At 36.6% G+C, this 25,344-nt stretch overlaps 1 protein-coding gene across 5 annotated transcripts in view; it reads right to left on the bottom strand.

Moving 5' to 3' along the window:
* Nucleotides 1-25,344, bottom strand: part of RYR2 (ryanodine receptor 2) — an 894,209-nt gene that overhangs the window by 415,965 nt on the left and 452,900 nt on the right. For all 5 annotated transcript variants that reach the window (XM_073241246.1, XM_073241245.1, XM_073241243.1 and 2 more), the window contains exons 15-16: nt 10,225-10,408; nt 7,748-7,883 (exon numbers count right to left, since the gene is read on the bottom strand). In XM_073241246.1, the coding sequence (XP_073097347.1) occupies nt 7,748-7,883; nt 10,225-10,408 (320 nt within the window). The remainder of the gene's footprint in view (nt 1-7,747; nt 7,884-10,224; nt 10,409-25,344) is intronic.

Consider the following 25,344-nt stretch of genomic DNA (forward strand, 5'->3'; position numbering starts at 1 on the left):
CTTTCTTTTACCTTGTCACATTCTTGGTTTTGAAGTCTATTTTGTCTTATATAAGTATTGTTACCAAGTTTTTTTTTCATTTCCATTTGTATGGACTATCTTTTTTCATCCCTTCAATTTTGGTCTGTATGTGTCTTTAAGTCTCAAGCAAGTCTCTTGTAGGCAGCATACAGACGGGTCTTGTTTTTTTTTTTTTAATCCATTTGGTCACCCTATGTCTTTTTACTGGAGCATTTAGATTGTTTATCTTTAGTGTAATTATTAATAGGTATGTACCTACTTCCACTTTGTTTGTTTCTGGTTGTTTGTGTAGTTCTTCTGTTTCTTTCTTCTCTGCCTCCCTTCCATTGTAACTGATGACTTTAGTGTTATGCCTGGATTCTTTTCATTTTTTGTGATTTTGTCATATGTTTTTAGTTTGTGGTTACCATGAGGTATATATATGACATCCTAATTATGCAGCAGTCTAAGTTAAGCTGATAGTCACTTAAATTTGAATGTATTCTAACATGAGCACAGTTTTAACTCCCCTTCCTCCATGTTTTATATATATCATATTTTATATTTTTTTAATTTTTTTATTTCCTTAATTAACTTTCTTAGATATAATTGATTTTACTACTTTTGTCTTTTAACCTTCATACCAGCTTTTAAGTGCTTGATCTACAACCTCACTAAATGTTTGCTTTCACCACTGATTTTTTTTTTTGTAATATTCTTGCTTCTAATTGTGAACTGTTCTTTTCCTCTCAAAGAAACTAACATTTCTTTTAAGGCTGGATTAGTGATGGCAAATTCCTTTAGCTTCTGCTAAACCCCATCTCTCCTTCAATTCTGAATGATAACCTTGCCAGATAGATTATTCTTGGTTGTAGGTTTTGGGGTTTTTTTTTTCTTCCAGCATTTTGTATATATCATGCCACTCCCTTCTTGCCTATAAAATTTCTGCTGAAAAATCAGCTGGTAGCCTCAAGGGGTTTCCCTTGTAGGAAGCTAGCTGGTTTTCTCTTGCTTCTTTTAAGATTCTCTATCATTAATTTTTGGCATTATAATTATTATGTGTCTTCATGTGGACCTCTTTGGGTTCATCTTGTTTAGGATGTTCTGCTTCTCCTGGACATGGATGCCTTCTTCCCCAGGTTAGGGTAGTTTTCAGTCATTATTTCTTCAAATTAGCTTCTCACCCCTTTCCCTCTTCTCCTTCTGAACTCCTATAATACACATGTTAGTATGCTTGATGTTGTCCAAAAAGTACCTTAACCTATGCTCATTTAAAAATTTTTATTTTCTATTTTTCAGTTCAGCATGAGTGCTTTCTGTTCCCTTTCTTCCAGATGGTTGATCCATTCTTCCACATCCTCTAATCAGCTGATGATTCCCTCTAGTATATTTTTCATTTCAGTTATTCTTTTTTTTTCCTATCTCTTTGCTGATGTACTCACTGAGCTGATCCACTCTTTTCTCAAGTCTGATAGCTATCTTTATGACCATTACTTTGAACTCTTTATCAGGTAAATTGCTTAACTCTGTTTCATTTTGTTCTTTTTCTAAACTTTTGCTTTTTCTTTGTTTGGAGCATATTCCTCTGCTTCATCATTTTGTTTGATTTTCTGTGTTTGTTTCTATGAATTCAGTGAAACAGCTACTTATCCCAGTCTTGAAGGAGTGGCCTTGTGTAGGAATGTCCTCTGGGTAGACTGTGGGTACCCAACGGGTTTGGCAGACTGGCTGGAACTATAGTCTGTGTGGACTGGGATACACTGGCACTCTGCAATATGGCCTCCTGGTGGGACAAATGGAGCTGAAATGAGCAAAAGGTGGGGGTGTCCTGGTGTGTGCTGCACTGGTGTCTCTGTGGTGGAACTGCTGGTCTCAGGTCAGCACATTCAGTTGTGGAAGGAGCAGGACCTCCTGAGAGGGGTATTGGTGAAGGCTAAGGATTGGAGGTTTGCTGAGGCAGCAGGCCAGCCAGCACACCCAGAACCTAATCGCTTCCCTGCTATCAAGGTGGTGGGGGAACATGAGCAATGGTACTTGCCAGCACATTCTACCCTGGAGAGTTTCAGCAGTTTTCCCACACTTAAGCGGCCACTTTCGTGTCAATAAATGCACTTCCTTTCCTTGTATTCTAGTTGCACTTTAAACCAGGGTTTTTTCCTATGCCTCAGGGATGGGAATCTGTGCAGATCTACCAGTGAATCCCTTCCTATTGCAGTTCCTAGCATCAGGGGTGGGGTTCTCATCACTGCCATGTCAGTCTCTCCTGTTGTTCTTTATGCAGTCTCTCTGTCCGGTGTTGTGTAGCTTCCCACTCAGCCCTCAGTTCTCCAGGAGGACTTACTCTAGATGCAGGTGTGGATTCAGTGTGTATGTGGCAGCAGGTGAGCTCAGGCTCATTTCATGCCGCCATCTGGACCCCTGCCTCACATTTATCTGTCTTTCATTAATCACTTAGTGACATTATTTAACAATAACTTGCATCAAGGTGGTCAAGGCAGTGAAGTCATTCACTTAGAGTGTAATAGCTAGCTTTGTTATTTGTGCTTTCTCATACTCAACCATCACTATCGAGAGCAAGCACGATATCCTGGTGACGACTGTCTCTCACTGCCCAGATTAAGGCATCTCCCACAGCAGGGATTCAATCAATCTTTGATGAGTGGATGACACTTCTATTCAAATCCAGACCCACTGGACTCTAAGTCCATGTACTCCCCAACATGACACAGTCTCTATTACAAAAGATGTCCTGTTGGGAGACTGAACAAAGAATTAAGAGGTGAGATACCTGGGAAAAACAGACAAAGGAAAAAGAAAGCTTTTCTGAAGGGAGGTAATTTAAAAAGACATAGGTGTGAAGGATTAACAAAGACCCTCTCAGAAGTAGCAATATGAAAAGACAAAATCTAAAGTTAAGAGCATGTATGTGTGTTTGCGTGTGTATAATATAAAGTGTGTTCAGAACTTATGTCTCTTGTAGCATAAAAAATTAGTTTAAAAGCCACAATGTATGCATATGCCTGAAATGATTGTTGTTATCTTAGTGACATATATGGTTATTATATCATTATCCTACTTTAAGATGTGTTTTAAGGGATTCTAATTATGTAAATTTTAAGTAATAGTTCCTTCAAATCCCTTCTTAATTAAATGGGATGTAAATAACTAAGGAAATAGATACATATACTTAAAAAATATTTTATATATACATATATTTTCAAAATATAAACATATTTACTATAGAATATAAAAATAAATGATATAAAATAATTCTAGACATTAAGGAAGTGTAGCACTGGAGTGGAGGAAGGGACTGGAAGGACACAATGCCGAACGAATAGGACAAAGTGCGTAAGGTCACGGGTGGGAACGAAGGCACAGACCAGCCATGGGGGCTGTGTATGCCAAAGACCAGAGTAAGAGACACATATACTAAGTATCAGAGAGCCCATGAAATCATGAGGAATGTGTGAGGGCTCCCTGAAGCCTGAAATAAAGATTGCTGGCTAGAAGGCATGGAGGCAGGGAGATTAGCTAGAAATCTGTGTCCAACTGTCAACATGATCTCAAGAAATTCCTGACTACCAGCTATGTAACAGGTGTGGAGGACACAGATGTACAAGATGTGTGATACATGTTCAGAGAATGGGTAGAATAGTGGAATATACAATGTTCAGCCTGAGGAAACCATGGAGAAAATTTTATTCCCTCCATTTTCTGATGAAACCAAGAGGCACTACGTGTCAGCAATACCCATGATGCTCTGTCTTCTCTCAGCTACTCTAAACTTCCTTTGTTTACATCTGGGAGTTCCCAGTGAAGCTTCTTTTCAAGACATACATAAAAGGCAAAAATGATAGCAAGAACAAAAAGAAGTGGAGAAGAAAATTTTACTATGGAAATGAGGGAGAGGATAACAGCAAAGTATCCAAAAGAAATGGGAGGAATGATAAGAACAATAACATACTATGCTAAGCATCTGACCACATTTGACATACATGACCACATTTAAGCCGTCCAACATTACAAGAGGAATTATTACCGCCATTTTGCAAATAATACTTATTATAACAATAATAATATTTATAATAATATAATAATGTTATATGCTGGCATTTTTCTAAGTACCTACATTAACTCACGGAATTGCCTAATAACCACTATTATTTCCTCCACTTTGCAGATAGGGAAACTAATCACAAATTTAGTAATCTGTCTGAAATTCCATGTTGATTTACTAATAAGCTTTTGTATTTCAAGAAAAGAACATAATCATAGAGGAGTAACAGGTTCACTGGTGTGTTATAAAGTGAGTCAATGACCACATCTACCCAGCTACGAAAAAATCTAGCCTCAATGGGAATCTCTAATATATTAATTAAATATCTCAAACAAATACATATTAAGTACCAAATCTGTTAAAGCATGGTGCTAGGTAATGAATGAAAGCACTCAGATGAAATTCAGTCCATAAAATTTTTGTATATAAGTTAACATGTGAGGTGGACACTTTAGTTTCTTCCCTAGCATTCTCTGTACAGCTTACCTCTCTTGGCTGCCCAGGCAGTCCAAGGGCTTGGCCCCATTCAGGAGTGGGTTCCCAATCTGTAAAAGCCAGACTTTGTGAAAAGTCCCTGGTCCCCTTGCCAGAATGACTGGCTCACAGTGGGTCATAGACACAGTTTAGACTAATGAGATGAAAAGAGGGTTTTTTACAAAGGTTTTAGGAAATAGCATGCTCTTTCCTAAGAGAGAATTTCTAGGAGCAGCCATCTTTCACTTCTCCCAAGTCAGAGAGGAAACCCGCAATGCTGCAAACTGAGAGCAGCCAGCTGAACTGGACTGGAAGAAGCAGACCCACAGAAGGCAGATCAAACATAAAGAAACTGGTCTGGATGCTACAATCAAGCCATTGAGTCAAACCTACTGGTAGACTTCAGTTATGGAAGCCAATAAATGCCCTCTGCTGTTTGAGCCCATCTGAGTTGAGGTTTTTGCAATTAAATTGAACCTATCCGAATAGATACACCATCCTGCCTACAACAACGGCTCCTTTCCTCTCTATCTAATCAGTTAAATCATTTTAAGTTCACATCTCTAGTCACATCCTCATTAAAAATCAAACCAGGAAACCTACTCTGATGAGGAGCTGTGCATCCACCAAGCCCCCAGCATTTCATACAGTTTATTACTGCTACTTCAGTAGGTTCTAAAATTTCAGACTTAATCCCCAAAGAGCTCTGTGAAATTAAAAGGAGCACAGGCTTGAGAGATAAGCAGCCCAAAGGGATAAAACTGAAGTGTTGACTTTGCTGGAATAGACTTTTTCTATGATATAGGAAACTAATTATAATTTCTCTGGACGTGTTCATTACTCATGGATACATGAACAAATGGACCTGCTGGAGGGAACAACTGTTACTCTACAGAAAGAATGGATATGAAAACATAAGCAAGATGCACATTACCTATTTATTCACAACAATAGCCTCTCTGCACATAATCCTTCCTACCTTCAGACACATGCACATGATGTGCCTCTTACCTGAAGCATCTCATTTGTCAGAGGAATGAATCCAGCATCATCCCAAGGGAGGACGTTAAACCAGGGTGTTAAAAACTCTACCACATGTCAGCCTCTACTACATCCAGAAATCCAGTTCTGTAACTTCTTCATTGGCAAAGAAATGTACTCTTTAGCATTTGGCATCATAGAATCCTTACCCTGATGACTGTCATGGGTAAAATAATAAACCCAGATTTCTAGAAGGCCTCAATATCCCAGTCCTGCTTAAAGTCCCATTCTGAGTCCTCACATGCTCACCAGTGTTACTCCTTAGTCTGAAAGTGCCAAGCTGCATGTGTTTAATTGTAATGGCACATCAAATAGCCCACTGAGGGAAGCATATTAAAAATTCTAGCAGGAACAAGAGTTCTGTTTGCTAAATAGTATTACAACAATAAATTTTAACAGAGTTCAATCAGATGAGAATTTTCAAATATTTTGACTACCTTTCATTCATCACAATAAAAAATATGTCTTTTCTCTACTTAGGCACATACTTTCCTATTCTATTAGCACTCAGTCATTTAATTAGTAAACATTTCTTGAACACCTACAATGTGCCAGATACGAAGTTCAGTGATAGTGATACAAAAATCAGAAAGGTGCTATCCTTGCCTGGGAGACCAGTCATATAAAAAACTGAGTAATGAATGTGATGAGTGATATAATACAAGTAAATTAAGTGCCAAGAAAACAGAGAGACAGGGAAATGCTCATGCATAAGAGGAGAAATATCAAGATAACTTCAATAAGCAGTGGTGTGTGAACTGGACCTTGGAGAATACACAGTATACGACTTTTGGAAAAGATGAGAGTATGAAAATGGCATGGAGGTGTGCATGACAAGAAAATATTCAGAAAACTGATATGACTAAAAAGAAGGGGTGGGAAGAGGGCAAGACTAGGCTGGAAGAGTTAGTCAGGGCCTCATGTATCAGGTGAAGCAAGTTGAACTTTACCTCTGCAGTAACGGGGAAAATGAAACCCTAAACAAGCAAGTGATGTGAAGTTGTAAGGTACTAGATGAATCTGGGATTTGGGGAGTTAAGTACAAAAAGAGAAAGAGACCATTCTCATAGATACTGAGTTTTTGCATGTCTTCTGAATGGGCCACTGAAAGTTTTTGCTTCAAGCCACCTTTTCAAGGAATCTGTAGCAAGCACCTTGGAAAAGAGAGACACTGTCTTCATCCGGAGCAAAGGCAGACAGGCATATTTCCAGTGTAAGTGATGTGAATTCCCTAAGCTCAAGATTCCTGCCCTGGAACTCAACTCATAGCATGCACAGCATCACCCGTCCCCTTCATGTTGTCCTGTGGGAAGCAGGACTCAAGGAACCAGCACCAAAAATGCTGATATTCTGGCTATGGCCATTGCTTTGGAAAATGAACTGCCACTCTTTATACTAATTGCATACTAACTCATAGCTTGCAAAAATGGGAAAATCTCAGACCCTTCACAACTACAAGACCCAGTAAACCAAAAGAGACAAGTAGAAGCTACTGGAATAGTCCAGACCAAAAATAATGAGAGCCTATGTTAGTTTAGAGCCCCAGGAATTCAGCACTATATATTTACCTGCCCACAATTTGCTGCGCTTAGAAGCTCAAAATTCCTTTCCTTTGTCTTATCACTTCTCTATAAATTTTTTCTTTTGTTAAAATTCTACATAAGTCCAAATTCTAACCACTCCTTTGAGTTACTCATCACAGAGTACTTCCATGTATATTGACAATGCACAGGTTAATAAGTTTCTATTTGTTTTTCTCTTGTATATCTGTTGCTTAATGTATGTCAAACATACCTAAAGATGCAGATGTGGAGCTCAAAACGACTAGAGCAGGAGAGGGGAGGAAATCCTTGTGAGGGGGTAAGGGCAGCTCTTGTGGGACCAACTTCAGAATAAAAAGAAAATTTTAGTCACATGCACACAGTGTCCCTCCACCTACAGAACTACACTCTTGATGGCACTCCTCCTCTAACCAAAGACAAATTTACCACTCCGGCCACATTTCATACTCACAGATGGATTTAAATATTAAGCATCACTGAATTTAGTGCAACAGAAGTAAAAACTGAATGCCTCAATTAAGAAGCATGTTATAAAACCACTGTAACTATCATGTGATTATTTTAAATAGATGTAAGTCAACTGCCTTGAAAACCTAACCACACTGCTTACCCAACAACTCATACAGAGAATTCAGAATCGATTTCCAAGACTCCCCTGCTTCTCTCCCAGCAACATCAGCAAAGTGTGCTGCACTGCTGTAGATGTGCAGTCTGTCTATGCACTCAAGCACGAGGTTGATCATTCCCTGGAAGTTTGAGAAAAAAAAACACCATCAGAAACCATGATTCTGCTCACAAAGAAAAAAATGCCAAGTTGATTAAAAAGAATAAAAGTTTAGCTTAAAGTAAATCTGTTAATAATAAAGAAACCTGAGAACATTTATCCAATGGACAGGAAGAAACATACTTGCATGTGAAATAAAATGTTCTTGACATAATTCAAGTGGTTTCTAAATCCTAAATTCTCAAATAGAAGCAGAACAGTATAAAAATATGTACTTTTTAATTTTATTTTCAAGATTTAATACCTAGATTAATAAATCAGTCATGAGAGTATGCTACTGTAAGGAAGTAAAATTACTCAGATATGCCACCCAAAATATGTCACTTAGGCATAAGGATTATTTTTAGCTGAAGCCAACTGAGCAAAACAGACACAGAAAACTCCTCTGTTCCCCCCTTTACCAACAAGGGCGGAATGATGCTTGAACACAGCTGTCTCTCCACAACTGATTCTATCAGCCCAGAGGAATCTACATAACAAACTTTACTAACTAGCCCTAATCTTCCACTAGTTTCCACCATATATTTACCTGCCCACAATTTGCTGCCCTTAGAAGCTCAAAATTCCTTTCCTTTGTCTTATCACTTCTCTATAAATTTGTTCTTTTGTTAAAATTCTACATAAGTCCAAATTCTAACCACTCCTTTGAGTTACTCATCACAGAGTACCTCCATGTATATCGACAATGCACAGGTTAATAAGTTTCTATTTGTTTTTCTCTTGTATATCTGTCTTTCTTGTCAATCTCATTTACAGGGCTCCAACCAATGAAACTAAGATGAATAGAGGAAAAAGACCTTTTTTCCTCCCCTACATAAGCATAAGAGCAAATCCTTATTCTTAAAGTAAGCATCATTATAATCATTATTATTATTTTTAATATTAAATTGAACAGCTAATAAATTAATACAGAAAAGTTCATGAAGACATATTTAAAGCAAATCAGAAATTCATTATAGAACTCTGCAAGATACAGTCTAAACTTGAAATCATGCTTCAAAGACTGCCAAAATAAGGCAAACTGCATGAAAGGAAGAGCTATAAAGAGTAGACTAATTAAATTAACTTCTTTCACACATTTTATGAGCAGCTATAGATCTAAGAACATGTCTAGGTCCCTCCCGCTCCAGATTGTCTTATATGAAAAACTGAAAAAAATCCAAATCAATATTTTAAATTTTCACAGCCTAATATTTTGTTTCAGTTTTTCTGGCTATTAAATAAATGTAATATAGTCTAACAATTTGTCATCTACAAAAAGAAAAGGTCCCAGTAAACTACCACATGTTGTTATGACTATCTTGATAGTTCTTACACTTTCACACCATTATGGTGTCTAGATACATTTTTGTTTTTGTTTTTTTGTATACACAGTGAAAAAGTCCTCAAAACTGAGTGTCAGTTTTAAAGGTTTTTGATGGAAAATTAGGAAGCAGTTTTAAAACTAGAAGAACATAGAATTAGGGATAGGGATTATGGAAACTCAACAATGTTCCCTAACCTTTTTTCTTAGATACCTTTACAAAAAAATGTTTACTCAGAAAAATGCATTATTCCATATACAGGGAGCATTGAGAAGAACGTGACCACTTGCGGAGCTGGCCTGATTTGCCATGCCAGCTTTACTCAATATCCTCCCACTGAAACTCTTGAAAAGGTGTTAGTTCTGACACTAGCATTAGAGCCATTAGACATATTACTCAGTCTTTCACTATTCTAATGTGGCACTCGAGCTCTTTTTTAGCAGTAGAACGTTTGCGAAATAAAATCCTACATAGAAACTTACATATGCACAAGGAAAAAGTGGGGCTGCTCTATCCAAGCTCAGATCCTGGTGCTCTGCCTGGGCGGGCAGCCTTTTCCTGGGCAGCTTCCACCCTCAACACAAAGCTCCCTGTGGACCCTGAGGTTTCCAAGCAGCCAAGAAGAACCTGCTGAACATTTTGAAAACCATTGTGCTTTCCAAAGCCTGTATTCTTCAGACAATTTAAGATTCTGTGTTTATATAACTAACACAAAGCAAATTACAATGCAAAAAATAATTAGTGTGACAGCTGAGTAGAAGGTAAAATGACACATCCTTTGGCAAGAGACTGAAGAGTTCCATCATTTAAGATTAATACTCATTGATAGAGTATTAATACTCACTGCAGAACTCCTCCAAGGCTGTTCTCTTGTACAGTAAAAATACGTGCTCCTCTAGATCTCAAAATGCAAAGGTATCAGAAAGAGAAATTTCCCCACCAAGTTGTTGTTTTCCCAAGACAATGACAGAAAACAAATGAGAGCTGGTAGAAACTCGCCTCTTCTTGGAAGAGATTCTGCCGATTCTTTAGAGCTCGTAATCTGTTCTGCTTGTCTTCATGCTCTAAATGCTCATCCGGTGGGTGGAAGTAGCCAATCAGGTCCTGCAGACTTAGACTTACAGACTCTATAGGCAAGTCTACTGTGGAAGCCTTCACTTTTTTGCTGAGAGCATCAAGACCCCTAAAATAAACAGTGAACATTTTTCTGTATCAGTGATTCACAATTTTATTATGTTTTAGTCTATAGAGGATTCAAAGCTTTACTCTCTCACCCTATTCCACTGTAGAAGGAACATATGAGAAAGGTCCTAGTTTTCATTAAACAGCAATAGTGAATATCTTGAAATGAGAAATTTCACACTTTGTTGAGTATATAAAGTGATATATTAAAAATACCAGTATCAAGAGAAATTCATTTAGAAAAAAATCTGAAGGCCTAGAGAACAAATGCCTACAAAACCAATGTTCTAAATATTTAGAAGCCAGTTTTGAAAGGACTATATCAAGTTTAAATATAACATCCCAGATTCATAATTATGACATTTACCTGTTCTGCTTTGAGGAGGAACCATTAACTGCTCTACTATCTCTGATACTCACTGCCCTCCAGTTTAAGTCCTGCCAGTTTAATCATAAGTGGTGTCAATCTATGAAATGCACTTATTAATCAGGAAACAGTATATTAAAATGTTTTTCTATTATCTGAAAAAAAGTGTTTATTTAATTAGATGAAGAAACAACATCACGCACATTTTGGAGGCAAACATTACTAGCATGTAAATGTGCTAATTTGTTGAGCTTTCTGAGATTCTGTGTATTAAAACTTATAGCTTTGAGTATATTTGGGAAGAACTTTAAAATATGGTGTTTGTAAAGCAAAATTGTTCCAAAATAAGAAGTTCATTAAAAAATATACAACAGACCTCATAAAAGAGAGAGTGCCCATACTATAGATGATCAAGTAATAGTCACATAAGTCATAACCAGCCACAATACATAAAAAATATTATACTTCCCCTCCTGTTCCCTGTGTCAGCAAAACTGCATGACAATATTTTACTCCAAAGAAAAGTTTTTGGCTAATTATCTGACTGTATTAGATTTTTCTATTTAAAAAAAATAGAAGCCTTATAAATCAATTAGCTTACCTTTCAACTTTACAAGCTCAAAAATGTGTCATCACTTGCATAAAGCTTGGTGAAAATTTTGGAATATTTGACTTCAGCTTCATAAACAGTAGAAATAGTAAAATTTCATGACTATTTTAAAGTTTTTGACTAAATTCCATATCAATTATATCAATGTAATTCATTTCTCACCTAGTTTTATCATCTCTATAAGTTTTTCTTTACCCATAAAAGCAATGGAAATGACTTTTTAGAAGAAAATTACGTCTACCATTTTAAAATGAAAATTCATATGCAGTGAAATATTTCTGTTCTAAGCATTTTATCCTTTTAACTCTAATAGGATAAACTGAACCATAAATCAAATCATAAATATATTTATGAATATATTTGAGTCATACATTTACAATATATTGGAATTGTATCACAATGCATTTACAATAGAGTCAAACTCAACTCTCATCACACTAAACTGAATGAAATCCAAAAGGGATTCAGATATAATACCTACATTTTCAAACCTAAAGAGAAACAATAGTAAATGTCAGTTTTTAGGTTATTAAGTTGAATATATCTGTTATCAGAAACATGACTACCCAATTACTTTCCACAAAAAGTCTGTCTGACAAATGTTATCCAAAACTCTAAAATTGCTGAATTATGCTAAGTTTTAGAATGTCTATCTAATATAGAGATATTTATCATCCTAATTTACCAAGGACAAAAAAATGAAGTGAAATATCAGTTGGGAAAACCAAAGAACTCTCCACACTATGTCAGAGCAAAAATTAAAACCATGGATACCATCTCTATATTTTGTAAGGTGAACATTAAACCATATTACTGCCAAACACAAATTCTTCCCTTATATCATTTACTTTAGAATACACTTATTAATATACCTAGAGCTAAAAAATGTTTTATATATATTTTTTGCAGTTCAGAAAATAGAACACCTTCCCCTAAAAACAACACAAATACACACACACAAACACAAACACACTCACCCTACCACTACTCCAACCTAAGAATGGTCACAGGAAATAAACTGCATAAGAAAAACATAAATTAATAGAAACTAAATGATCTTGACTTTCACTCTAAGAATTAGAAAAAGAAGTTTGAGTACACAGTTTTTAAATGAGGCTCTTGGTAGTAAAATCTGCACTGATAAAATGAATGCTTAACAATAATTTACTTTGAAAACTTTGAAAAATACATGGGTGCAAATATTATAAAGGTTCTGACATTAAAGACTTGTGGTGCTTTCATAAATAATACAGAAGGATTAAATTGTTTTACTTAAAATATACTTTATAATGTTCTATAATTATGTAACACCTTTGAAAGATTCCAAGATATACTAAAGAATTGTATAAATTCAGGAATTTTAATAGTCCAATGCTAATGAGCATATAGGCTAAACCCACACATCACAGAAATATTTATAAACATGATGAATTAAATAATATAACTTACAGGTAAATAGTCTAGAAAGAAAAGTAGCAAAAAGAAATCAAAGTTTTAATTTTTTGAAAAACTAGAACATAATTAAGGTCAGTTAAGTGTAAGAAAAGGATAGAGACTCATATCCATGGTATATGTTAGGTAGTCCTAGGGGAGACACTTTCAAAAGCAGATTATAGATAGCACAGGAAAAGATGGTAATTTGGTGGTAGGTTTGGAATGAGTAACCTAAAGGAGAAGAATATATCAATACAGAATTACCAAGGAGGTCCTAAACTACATTTGATAGGAGAAACATGGAATCTCATCTTTAAAAAGGAATGGCACAGATCAACCAACCACACTTGAGTTATTTTGGCCAGGTAAAGTAACAGGGATAGTATTTACTCTCTCTTCTGAAACAAACCTTTGCCCCACCAAAAAAAAAAAAAAAAAAAAACCCAAAATATTTAGGGAAAAGCATATTTCAAGCACTGGATGTCAAGGAATAAAGTGTAGAATGCCTGAGAAACAGGAAATAAGCCAGGTGAGTACTATAATTGCACCAGTTTATTTGCCTTGGGAGAATTTCTAGGCCACAAAGTAGATAGGGGAACCCAAGTTAAGCATGGAGGAGTCCCTGAATTGAGGAGAAATTGCTGAGAGTCTAGGGACACCAAGATTGCTAGAGTTTGCTGAACATACTATCAAAGGGGAGACAGAAATACAGGAGTGCACTCAGGAGAACAACACAGTGTCCTTCTCAAATGTTCAACAGAGTACTGATTAGCACATGCATGTGAGTAAACTACTCAAGGCAAGGAACGGTCTAGACCCTAAAATGATTAGTGAGAACAGTAACCAATCCTCACATAGGATCTGAAATAGAATTAGCAAAGAGGTCCTAAACTACATTTGACAGGGGAAACATGGAATTGCAAGCCATTAGCCATTTCCCAAATTGAATTTATCATAATTTATGGGGACATCAAATGGAGTATACACATAGTCTTGCCTCAGTAATTGGGAATCATTAGCCCAGAACACTACTCTGCTCCTGTTCCCAAAATTCTGAAAGCAAATTCCAAAAGACTCAAACTGTTTCCAACTAGTGTATCGCAGAAAAATTTCAAGAATATTCACAGAAAAACAAAATATCCAGAACCCAACAAATTCATGATGTCTGGCAACTAAGCAAAAGACCAGATATGTAAAGAAGCACAAAATGCAATAACCAATAAGGTGAGAAATCAATGAACCAAAAAAAAAAAAGTCAATCTAGAACCTGGAAAAAATATTACTTAAAGCCAAAATAGGACATTTTCATACATACAAAAGCTGAAAGTGTCCATCTCCAGCAGAACTGCACTATAAGAAATGTTAAAAGAAGCCCACTGGGCAGAAGGATAAGATACCCAAAGGAAATACAGATCTTCCAGAAGGAATAATGAGCAACTGAAATGATAAATAAGCACTAATATACAAGATATATGCTCACATATGTAAGATATATATGAATACACCAAAATGATAAAAATATAGTATAGGATGTATAACACCAAGAAAAGCAAAATGTATGACATAAATAGCGCAAAAGCTGGGACAGAAGTATACTTCTGAATATTCTTATAGTATCCAAAATGATAAAATCACCTGAAGGTACACTGTGATGTTAAAAATACATGCTATAAATCTTAAGCAACCATAAAATAACAACAAAAAAAGAGTTAAAGCTAATAAGCCAACAAAGAGATATGAAAGAATCATAGAAAATACTCTCGAACACAAAAGAAGGCAGAAAAAAATGTGAAGGGGATAAATACTAAACAAATAATAAGATGGTAGACTTAAATGAATTTTGCTGTAATTATATAACAGTAAACAAATTAAACTTCACAACTAAAAGGCAGTGATTGTCAAACTGGATAAAAAAATCAAGATCCAACTACATAGTGCTTAAAAGAAATTGATGTAACTATAAAGATACAACTAAGTTAAAAGCAAAAGATTTTTAATACATACAATACTTATACCAAGCAAAAAAATAGGTCTGGAATGTTACCTAAGCATCATGCAAAGTAGACATCATAGTGAATAGCATTACCATTTATTTTTTTAAAAGATAATTTCATAACAATGATGGAGTCAATTCATCAAATAGACATAGTTCAAAATTTTCATGCACCTAATAAGAGCCTCAAAATACAATTGCAAGGAGAAATATAAAAATCTAAATATACACAGATTTTAATACCCTTCTCAATAATTAATAAACAAGTTCACTGAAAATCAGTAAGGAAACAGGAGATCAAAAGAGCACTATCAAGCAACTAGATAAAAGACATTTTTTAACACTTCACCCAAAAAGAGGTGAATGGGCATATAGAACATTTCCTTTCAAGTGCACACAGAACATTTAACAAAATAGAGCACATTCTGGAATGTAAAACAAGTCTCAGTAAATTTAAAATAATTCAATGTTATGCAGTATGTTCTCTGGTCCCAATAGCATTAAATTAGAAATCAGTAACAGAAAGATCCCTGGAAAATCCCAAATGTCTTGAAAGTAAATAATCTGTTGGCCAAAGAAGCAATCAAAAAGGGAAATAAAAAGACAGCACATCAAAAATTGAGAAGTGCCATTCTATCTACAGCAGTAAATAACTATATTACAAAAGAAAGTCTCAAACTAATGATGTCAGCCTTTAATTTATGAAACTAGATAAAGAACAAATTAAGACCTAGGCAAGCAGAAGAAAACAAATATTACAGATCAGAGTGGGAACCAGGTAATCTTTTTAGTGAAATATGGGTTATACACCCACTATATTCTATCAGGATAGGTATAATAAGGGAATTTCATTGAAATAATCTGACCAAAACCTGAATTTCAATAAGCAGCAAATACATAATTCAGTAAATACTCTTGCACAAAATCTAAATTTCTCATATTTGGTTTTCTAACTAACAGGTAAGCAATTGTTAAATGCTAAAATTCATCTTCCAAATCACAGCTACTATTTTAAAACATATATACTTGAGTGTAGTCTTGAGCAAAGAGTAAATGTGCTAAAGTATATTATATACAAGATGAGTTATAGTTTTTCATTCGACATACAAAATGTCACTTCTGCTATACCATCAATATATTAATTCTAAACACTGATACAGTATCCTTCTGACGAAACATGTTTAAAAACAAATAATCAGTTTTTTTCCTCTGATATTCAGTTAGCTATTCCTTATATGAAATCTCTGTAGGGGCACTGAAAACACTACAGAAGTCACATTGTAATAAAAACTGTCCTTTGTATTTGAAATTTCAGTATTAATGGATACAATTAAAGGGAAATTGATTACTTTAAATATTTAAGATTATTTTCCTATATTCTTATAGACCTGATTGGGCTGTAGTCAAGAGAAACTAATAAAATAAACACAAAGGAAAAAGCTAACATGAATTGATTCTAAAATAAGTTATAATTTTGAAGTGCTACATCTTGATCACTAATTTTGCACTGCATTAAAATGTAAGAAGGTTTATTATAAGAAATAAGTATGATATGAAATGATACACCAATAAATACAAGTAATACTTAAAAGTTATACAATACAAAACTAATATGAAAATCTGATGCCTACACCACCACTTAGTCTTACTGCATCTGATAAGGATTAGGGTTTAGATGGGGCAGGGAAATGACATAAATGCTAAAGATATGATGAAGCTGAAAGCTGCACACATTCTTTGATTTTAAAAGTATGCACACAGGGATTCAAGATGGTGGTGTGAGAATTGAGACAGACAATTCCTCCCAAAACCACATATATTATGAAACTGTAGTTAATACAACTAATCCTAAAAGAGCAACAGGAAATAAGGCTACACCAAACTGCATACACCTGGAGAACAGAGCAGACCTAATGAAACAGGGTAACATACCAAAGCCTTGATCCGGCAGGACCCAAGTCCTTCCCCGATTCCAGCTCAACAGCGGAAAGAAGAGAAATGAAGAAGGAAGGGGGTGGAAGCCTAGGGCTACTAAACACTCAGCCCTGGAGATCTTGGGAGGAAAAACCTACATTGCATAATGCTCTGGTAATTAGAGGGGTTGGACAGCTAAGACAAGTGAAATACTTGGGCAGAAAGAAATTCGAGCCATTTGTGGAGGACGGGGATCCACATCCGGCTGCTGTGGAACAAAGGAAAGGCGGGCAGTCTGAGAGGCTTTCTAGCAGCAAGAGGAAGGCTGAAGAGGCAGGATTTGCATGAAGCTTACTGCATGGGTGAAGGGATGCGTAGACAAGGTTGTCTGGGTTCACTCAGTCCAGCAGGTTGGGAACATTCAGGAACTTTAGGCAATCCATCCTCCTAGATGGCTACTCAGCTCTGAGGGCCTTCATTGTGATACACAGTCTGCTGGTCATTATGCCTGGCCAGCAGAACTAGCCCACAAACAAGCAGCCTGACCACAGGTGTCAGTCCAGCCACAGGGAGGCCCAGCCTATGTCAGCTACAGACAAAAGAACAGAGGATTACATGTGTGTGCTCGCCCACTGGTTCTGACAGTGGAGACAGGCACTGCAGCCAGGAAGCAGGAAACAGCACTTTTGTCCCCCAAGGCACCAGCACTGCTCACCTACCCCTGACATCACTCCAGGGGCTGAGCAGCTCCAGAGACTAGAGCTTCTGGACACGAGAGTGTGCCACATACAAATATGAAACGATAAAGGAACCTGGTTCAAACAAAACTTTCCAAACACTAGAAAAAGGGCAAAATGAAACTGAACTAATCAAACTTTCTGAAAGACAGTCCAAGATAAAAATTATTAATATGCTCATAGAGGAATATAAAAATATTCAAGAACTCAGGGATGAATTTAGGACAAGATTAAATCATTAAGAAATTCCATATCTGAAATGACACATACAATGGAGGGATTTAAAAGCAGATTAGGGATTAAAGATGGTGGTGTGAGAGGAGAGACAGAGGCTTCCTCTTAAAACTGGATACGATTAGAAAATATAGTTGGTGCAACTAATCCTGAGAGAGTAACAGGAAAGAGGATGTGCCAGACTGCATACACCTGGAGAAAAGAGCAGACCTTACTGAATGGGGTAATATACCAGAGCTGTGGCCAGGCGGGACCCAAGCCCTCCCTTATCCCAGCTCATTGGCCGGAGGAAGAGAAACTGAGCAGGGAGGGAGTGGAAGGCCTGGGGACTGCTGAATACCTAGCTCCGGAGATCTGCTCTGGGGGAACGAACCTACATTTCATGGTGATTTCATCACACTCTTCTGATTACAGGGTTGGAAAGCTGGGACAGGCAGAGTTCCTGGGGAGACTGGGATTCTGGCCACTTGTGGAAAGCAGGGATCCATATATGGATGCTCTGGGACAAAAGCTTGTATCTGTGGGCTTGGCCCACTGGTTTGGACAATGGAGACAGGCACAGCAGCCAGGAAGCAGGGAACAGCTCTTTCCTCCCCACAGGTACGAATAAGACTCCCATGCAACCCCCAACATTGCTTCAGGGGATGAGCAGCTCCAGAATAGACCTTCTGGACACTAGAGGGCACCATATACAAATACAAAATGCCAAAGAAACCAGATCCAGAGTAAAATTATCAAAAAAACACCTGAGAAAGATTTAAATGATATGGACCTCATGACTCTTCCTGAAAGGGAGTTGAAAATAAAAATCATCAACAAGCTAACAGAGGTATGGAAAGACATCCAGGAACTCAGGAATGAATTCAGGTCTGAGACCCAATCACTGAAGAGCATGATGGAGGGTATTAAAAGCAGATTGAATGTGGTAGAGTAGATGATAAATGAGATACAAACTAGAGAAGAGGAATACAAAGAAGCTGAGGCACAGACAGAAAAAAAGGATCTCTAAGAATGAAAGAATATTGAGAGAAATGTGTGACCAATCCAAATGGAACAATATTCACATTATAGGGATACCAGAATAAGAAGAGAGAAAGGGACAGAAAGTGTATTTGAGGAGGTAGATGCTGAAAACATCCCTAATCTGGGGAAGGAGATACTCTCTGAGGCTATGGAGATCCACAGATCTCCCAACACAAGGGACCAAAGGAAGATAACACCAAGACACATGGTAATTAAAATGGAAAAGATCAAGGATAAGGACAGACTAAAAAAAGCAGCCAGACACAGAAATAAGATCGTATAAAAGGTAAGCCCATCAGGCTAACATCAGACTTCTCAGCAGAAACTTTACAGGCCAAAAGGGAGTGGCATGATATATTTAATGTCATGAAGCAGAAGGGCCTGGAACCAAGATTACTTTATCCAGCAAGACTATCATTTAAATGTGAAGGAGGGACTAAACAATTTCCAGATAAGCGAAAGCTGAGAGAGTTTACCTCCCACAAACCATCTCTACACTCTATTTTGGAGAGACTGCTATAGATGGAAGTGTTCCTAAGGTTGAATAGCTGTCACGAGACATAATAAAACCACAGTAAACAAAGTAAAACAGCTACTTACTCAGCAAATGCAAACTTAAATTAACTATTCCCAAATTCAATCAAGGGATAGACAAAAAGTACAGAATATGATACCTAATATATAAAAATATGGAGGAGGAAGAAAAAGGAGAAGAAACAGAATAGAACCTTTAGATTGTGTCTGTAATAGCATATGAAGTGAGTTAAGTTAGACTCTTAGAGAGTAAGGAAAGTAACGTTGAAGCTTTGGTAACCATGAATCTACAGCCTGTAATGGCAATAAGTACACACCTATTGATAATCTCCCAAAATGTAAATGGCCTGAATACACCAATCAAAAGACATAGAGTAACTGAATGGATAAAAAAACAAGACCCATCTATATGCTGCTTACAAGAGATTCACCTCAAACCCAAAGACATGCACAGACTAAAAGTCAAGGGATGGAAAAAGATATTTCATGTAAACAACAGGGAGAAAAAAGCAGGTGTTGTAGTACTAGTATCAAACAAAATAGACTTCAAAACAAAGAAAGTCACAAGACATAAAGAAGGACATTACATAATGATAAAGGGCTCGGACCAACAAGAGGATGTAACCATTATAAATACATATGTACCCAACACAGGAGCACCAGCATATGTGAAACAAATACTAACAGAACTAAAGGAGAAAGTAGAATGGAATACATTCATTTTAGGAGACTTCAACAGACCATGCATTGCAGAGCACAGATCTACCAGACAGAAAATAAGTAAGGACACAGAGGCACTGAACAACACACTAGAACAGATGGACCTAATAGATATCTATAGAACTCTACATCAAAAAGCAACAGGATACACATTCTTCTCAAGTGCACATGAAATATTCTCCAGAATTGACCACATACTAGGCCACAAAAAGAGCCTCAGTAAATTCAAAAACATTGAAATTTTACAACCAACTTTTCAGACCACAAAGGTATAAAAGTAGAAATAAATTGTACAAAGAAAGCAAAAAGGCCCACAAACACATGGAGGCTTAACAACATGCTCCTAAATAATCAATAGATCAATGACCAAATCAAAATAGAGATTAAGCAATATATGGAAACAAATGACAACAACAACACAAAGTCCCAACTTCTGTGGGATGCAGTGAAAGCAGGCTTAAGAGAAAAGTATATACCAATCCAGGCATAATTAAAGAAGAAAGAACAAACCCAAATGAATAGTCTAATGTCACAATTACTGAAATTGGAAAAAGAACAAACCAGGCCTAAAGTCAGCAGAAGGACAGACATAATAAAGATCAGAGAAGAAATAAATAAAATTGAGAAGAATAAAACAATAGAAAAAATCAATGAAACGAAGAGCTGGTTCTTTGAGGAAATAAACAAAATAGAGAAGCCTCTAGCCAGACTTCTTAAGAGAAAAAGAGAAACAACACACATCAACGGAATCAGAAATGAGAAAGGAAACATCATGACAGACGCGACAGAAATACAAAGAATTCTTAGAGACTACTCTGAAAACCTATATGCTAATGAGCTGGAAAACCTAGAAGAAATAGACAACTTCCTAGAAAAATACAACCTTTCAAGAATGACTAAGGAAGAAACACAAAATCTAAACAAACCAATTACGAGCAAAGAAATTGAAGAGGTAATCAAAAAACTACCCAAGAACAAAACCCCCGGGACAGATGGATTTACATTGAAATTTTATCAGACATACAGAGAAGACATAATACCCATTCTCCTTAAAGTTATCCAAAAAATAGAAGAGGAGGGAATACTCCCAAACTCATTCTTTGAAGCCAAGAGCACCCTAATACCAAAACCAGGCAAAAACAACACCAAAAAAGAAAATTACAGACCAGTATCCCTGATGAACAAAGATGCAAAAATACTCAACAAAATATTAGCAAACCAAATTCAAAAATACATCAAAAGTATCATACACAATGACCAAGTGGGATTAATCCAAGGGATGCAAGGATGGTAAAACATTCGAAAATCCATCAACATCATCCACATCAACAAAAAGAACAAAAACCACATGATCATCTCCGTAGATGCTGAAAAAGCATTCGACAAAATTCAACATCCATTCATGATAAAAACTCTCAACAAAATGGGTACAGAGGTCAAGTACCTCAACATAATAAAGGCCATATATGATAAACCCACAGCCAACATAATACTGAACAGTGAGAAGCTGAAAACTTTTCCTCTGAGATCGGGAACAAGACAGGGATGCACACTCTCCCCACTGTTGTTCAACATAGTACTGGAGGTTCTAGCCACAGCAATTAGAAAAAACAAAGAAATACAAGGAATCCAAATTGGTTAAGAAGAAGTTAAACTGTCACTATTTGTAGATGACAATGATATTGTACATTAAAAAAAACCTAAAGACTCCACTCCAAAACTACTAGAACTGATTTCAGAATACAGCAAAGTCACAGGATACAAAATTAACACACAGAAATCTGTGGCTTTCCTATACACTAACAATGAACTAATAGAAAGAGAAATCAGTAAAACAATTCAATTCACAATTCCATCAAAAAGAATAAAATACCTAGGAATAAACCTAACCAAGGAAGTGAAAGACCTATACCCTGAAAACTACAAGATACTCTTAAGAGAAATTAAAGAGGTCTGAAGTGAAAACTCATCCCATGCTCTTGGCTAGGAAGAAATAATATTGTGAAAATGGTCATCCTGCCCAAAGCAATATACAGATTTGATGCAATTCCTATCAAATTATCAACAACATTCTTCAATGAACTGGAACAAATAGTTCAAAAATTCATATGGAACTGCCAACGACCCCGAATAGCCAAAACAATCCTGAGAAGGAAGAATAAAGTGGGGGGGGATTTCACTCCCCAACTTAAAGCTCTATTACAAAGGCACAGTAATAAAGACAATTTGGTACTGGCACAAGAACAGAGCCACAGACCAGTGAAACAGAATAGAGACTCCAAACATTAACCCAAATATATATGGTCAATTAATATACAATAAAGGAGCTATGGACATACAATGGGGAAAATGCCAGTCTCTTCAAAAGATGGTATTGGCAAAACTGGACAGCTACATGTAAGAGAATGAAACTGGATCACTGTCTAACACCAAACAGAAAAGTAAATTCGAAATGGATCAAAGACTTGAATGTAAGTCATGAAACCATAAAACTCTTCGAAAAAAATCATAGGCAAAAATATCATGGACATAAACATGAGTGACTTCATCATGAACTTATCTCCCCAGGCAAGGGAAACCGAAGCAAAAATGAACAAGTGGGACTATATCAAGCTAAAAAGCTTCTGTACAGCAAAGGACACCATCAATAGAATAACAAGGTATCCTACAGTATGGGAGAATATATTCATAAATGACAGATCCGATAAAGGGTTGACATCCAAAATATATAAAGAGCTCACACACCTCAACAAACAAAAAGCAAATAATCCAATTAAAAAATGGGCAGAGGAGCTAAATAGACAGTTCTCCAAAGAAGAAATTCAGATGGCCAACAGACACATGAAAAGATGCTCCACATCGTTAGTCATCAGAGAAATGCAAATTAAAACCACAATGAGATATCACCTCACACCGGTAAGGATCGCCATCATCGAAAAGATAAACAACAACAAATGTTGGCGAGGTTGTGGAGAAAGGGGAACCCTCCTACACTGCTGGTGGGAATGTAAATTAGTTCACCCATTGTGGAAAGCAGTATGGAAGTTCCTCAAAATGCTCAAAATAGAAATACCATTTGACCCAAGAATTCCACTTCTAGGAATTTACCCTAAGGATGCAGCAGCCCAGTTTGAAAAAGACAGATGCACCCATATGTTTATCACAGTACTATTTACAATAGCCAAGAAATGGAAGCAACCTACATGTCCATCAGTAGATGAATGGATAAAGAAGAGGTGGTACATATACACAATGGAATATTATTCAGCCATAAGAAAAAAACAAATTCTACCATTTGCAGCAACATGGATGGAACTAAAGGGTATTATGCTCAGTGAAATAAGCCAGGTGGAGAAAGAGAAGTACCAAATGATTTCACTCATATGTGGAGTATAAGGACAAAAAAAATGAAGGAACAAAACAACAGCAGAATCACAGAACCCAAGAATGGACTAACAGTCACCAAAGGGAAAGGGACTGGGGAGGATGAGTAGGAAGTGAGGGATAAGGGCAGAGAATAAGAAAGGGAAGGGGGCTTAACGATTAGTATGTATAATGTGGTGTGGGGCATAGGAAGGGATGTGCAACACAGAGAAGGCTAGTAGTGATTCTACAGTATCTTACCACGCTGATGGACTGTAACTGTAATGGGTTTGTGGGGGGGACTTGGTGAAGGGAGGAGCCTAGTAAACATAATGTTCTTCATGTAATTGTAGATTAATGATAACAAAACGAATTTAAAAAAGGAGATTAGATGTAGTAGAAAAGGCAGTAAATAGAATAGAAATTAGAAAAGAGGTATACAAAGATGCTGAGGCACAGAGAGAAAAGGGGATCCCTAAGAATAAAAGAATATTGAGAGAACTGTGTGACTAATCCATATGGAAAAATATCTGCATTATAGGAGTACCAGAAGAAAAATAGAGACAAAAAGGGATAGAAAATGTCTTTTAGGAGGTAATTGCTGAAAACTTCCCCAATCTGTGGAAGGACATAGTCTCTCAGGCCATGGAGGTGCACAGATCTCCCAAAACAAGGGACCCAAGGAAGACAACACCAAGACATGTAATAATTCCAAGGGCAAAGATCAAGGACAAGGACAGACATTCAAAAGCAGCCGGAGAGAGAAAAAAGATCACCAAGGGAAGCCCATCAACCTATCATCAAACTTCTCAGCAGAAACCTTACAGGCCAGAAGAGAATGGCATGATACATTTAATGCAATGAAAGAGAAGGGCCTTGAACCAACAATACTCTACCTGGCAAGGTTATCACTTAAATTTAAAAAAATTTTTCAGATAAGCAAAAGCTGAGATAATTTACCTCCCCCAGACCGACTCACCAGTGCATTTTGGATGGACTGCTATAGATGGAAGGATTCCTAAGGCTAAATAGCTCTCACCAGGGGAAATAAATATACAGCAAAGTAGAGCAATTATTTACTAAGCAGATTCAAAATCAAATCAATGACCCCCAAAGTCAATCAAGGGACAAAGAGTACAGAATATGATACCTAATTATAAAGAATGGAGGAGGAAGAAAAAGGAGAGAAAAAAAAAAGGACCTTTAGGTTGTGTGTGTAATAGCATACTGAGTTATATTAGACTGCTAGATAGTAAGGGAATTACCCTTTAACCTTTGGTAATGAGAAATCTAAAGCCTGCAAAGACAATAAGTACATAACTACTGATAATCACTATAATGTAAATGGTCTGAATGCACCAATCAAAAGACAGAGTCACTGAGTGGCTAAACAAACAAGACCCTTCTATATGCTACCTATAACAGACTCAATTCAAGCCCAAAATCATACAGAGACTAAAAGTGAAGGGATGGAAAAATATATTTCATGCAATTAATTGGGAAAAAAACAGGAGTTACAGTACTTGTATCAGACAAAATAGACTTCAAAACAAAGAAAGTAATGAGACAAAGAAGGACACTACATAATGATAAAAGGGTCAGTCCAACAAGAGGATATAACTATTACAAATATTTATGCACCCAACACAGGATCACATACATATGTGAAACAACAATTAATAGAACTGAAGAGGAAAATAGAATGCAATGCATTCATCTTAGGAGACTGCAACATAACACTCACTCCAAAGGACAGATCAACCAGACAGAAAATGAGTAAGGACACAGAGGCATTGAACAACGTATTAGAACAGATGGACCTAAGGGATATCTACAAAACATTCCATCCAAAAGCAACAAGAGACACATTCTCCTCAAGTGCACAAGGAACATTTTCAAGAATAGATCATATACTGGGCTACAAAAAGAGCCTCAGCAAATTCAAAAAGATTGAAATTGTACCAACCAACTTCTCAGACCACAAAGGTATTAAACTAGAAATAAATCA

The sequence above is a fragment of the Manis javanica genome, chromosome 7, assembly GCF_040802235.1.
Source record: "Manis javanica isolate MJ-LG chromosome 7, MJ_LKY, whole genome shotgun sequence".
NCBI classification, from domain to species: Eukaryota; Metazoa; Chordata; class Mammalia; order Pholidota; family Manidae; genus Manis; species Manis javanica.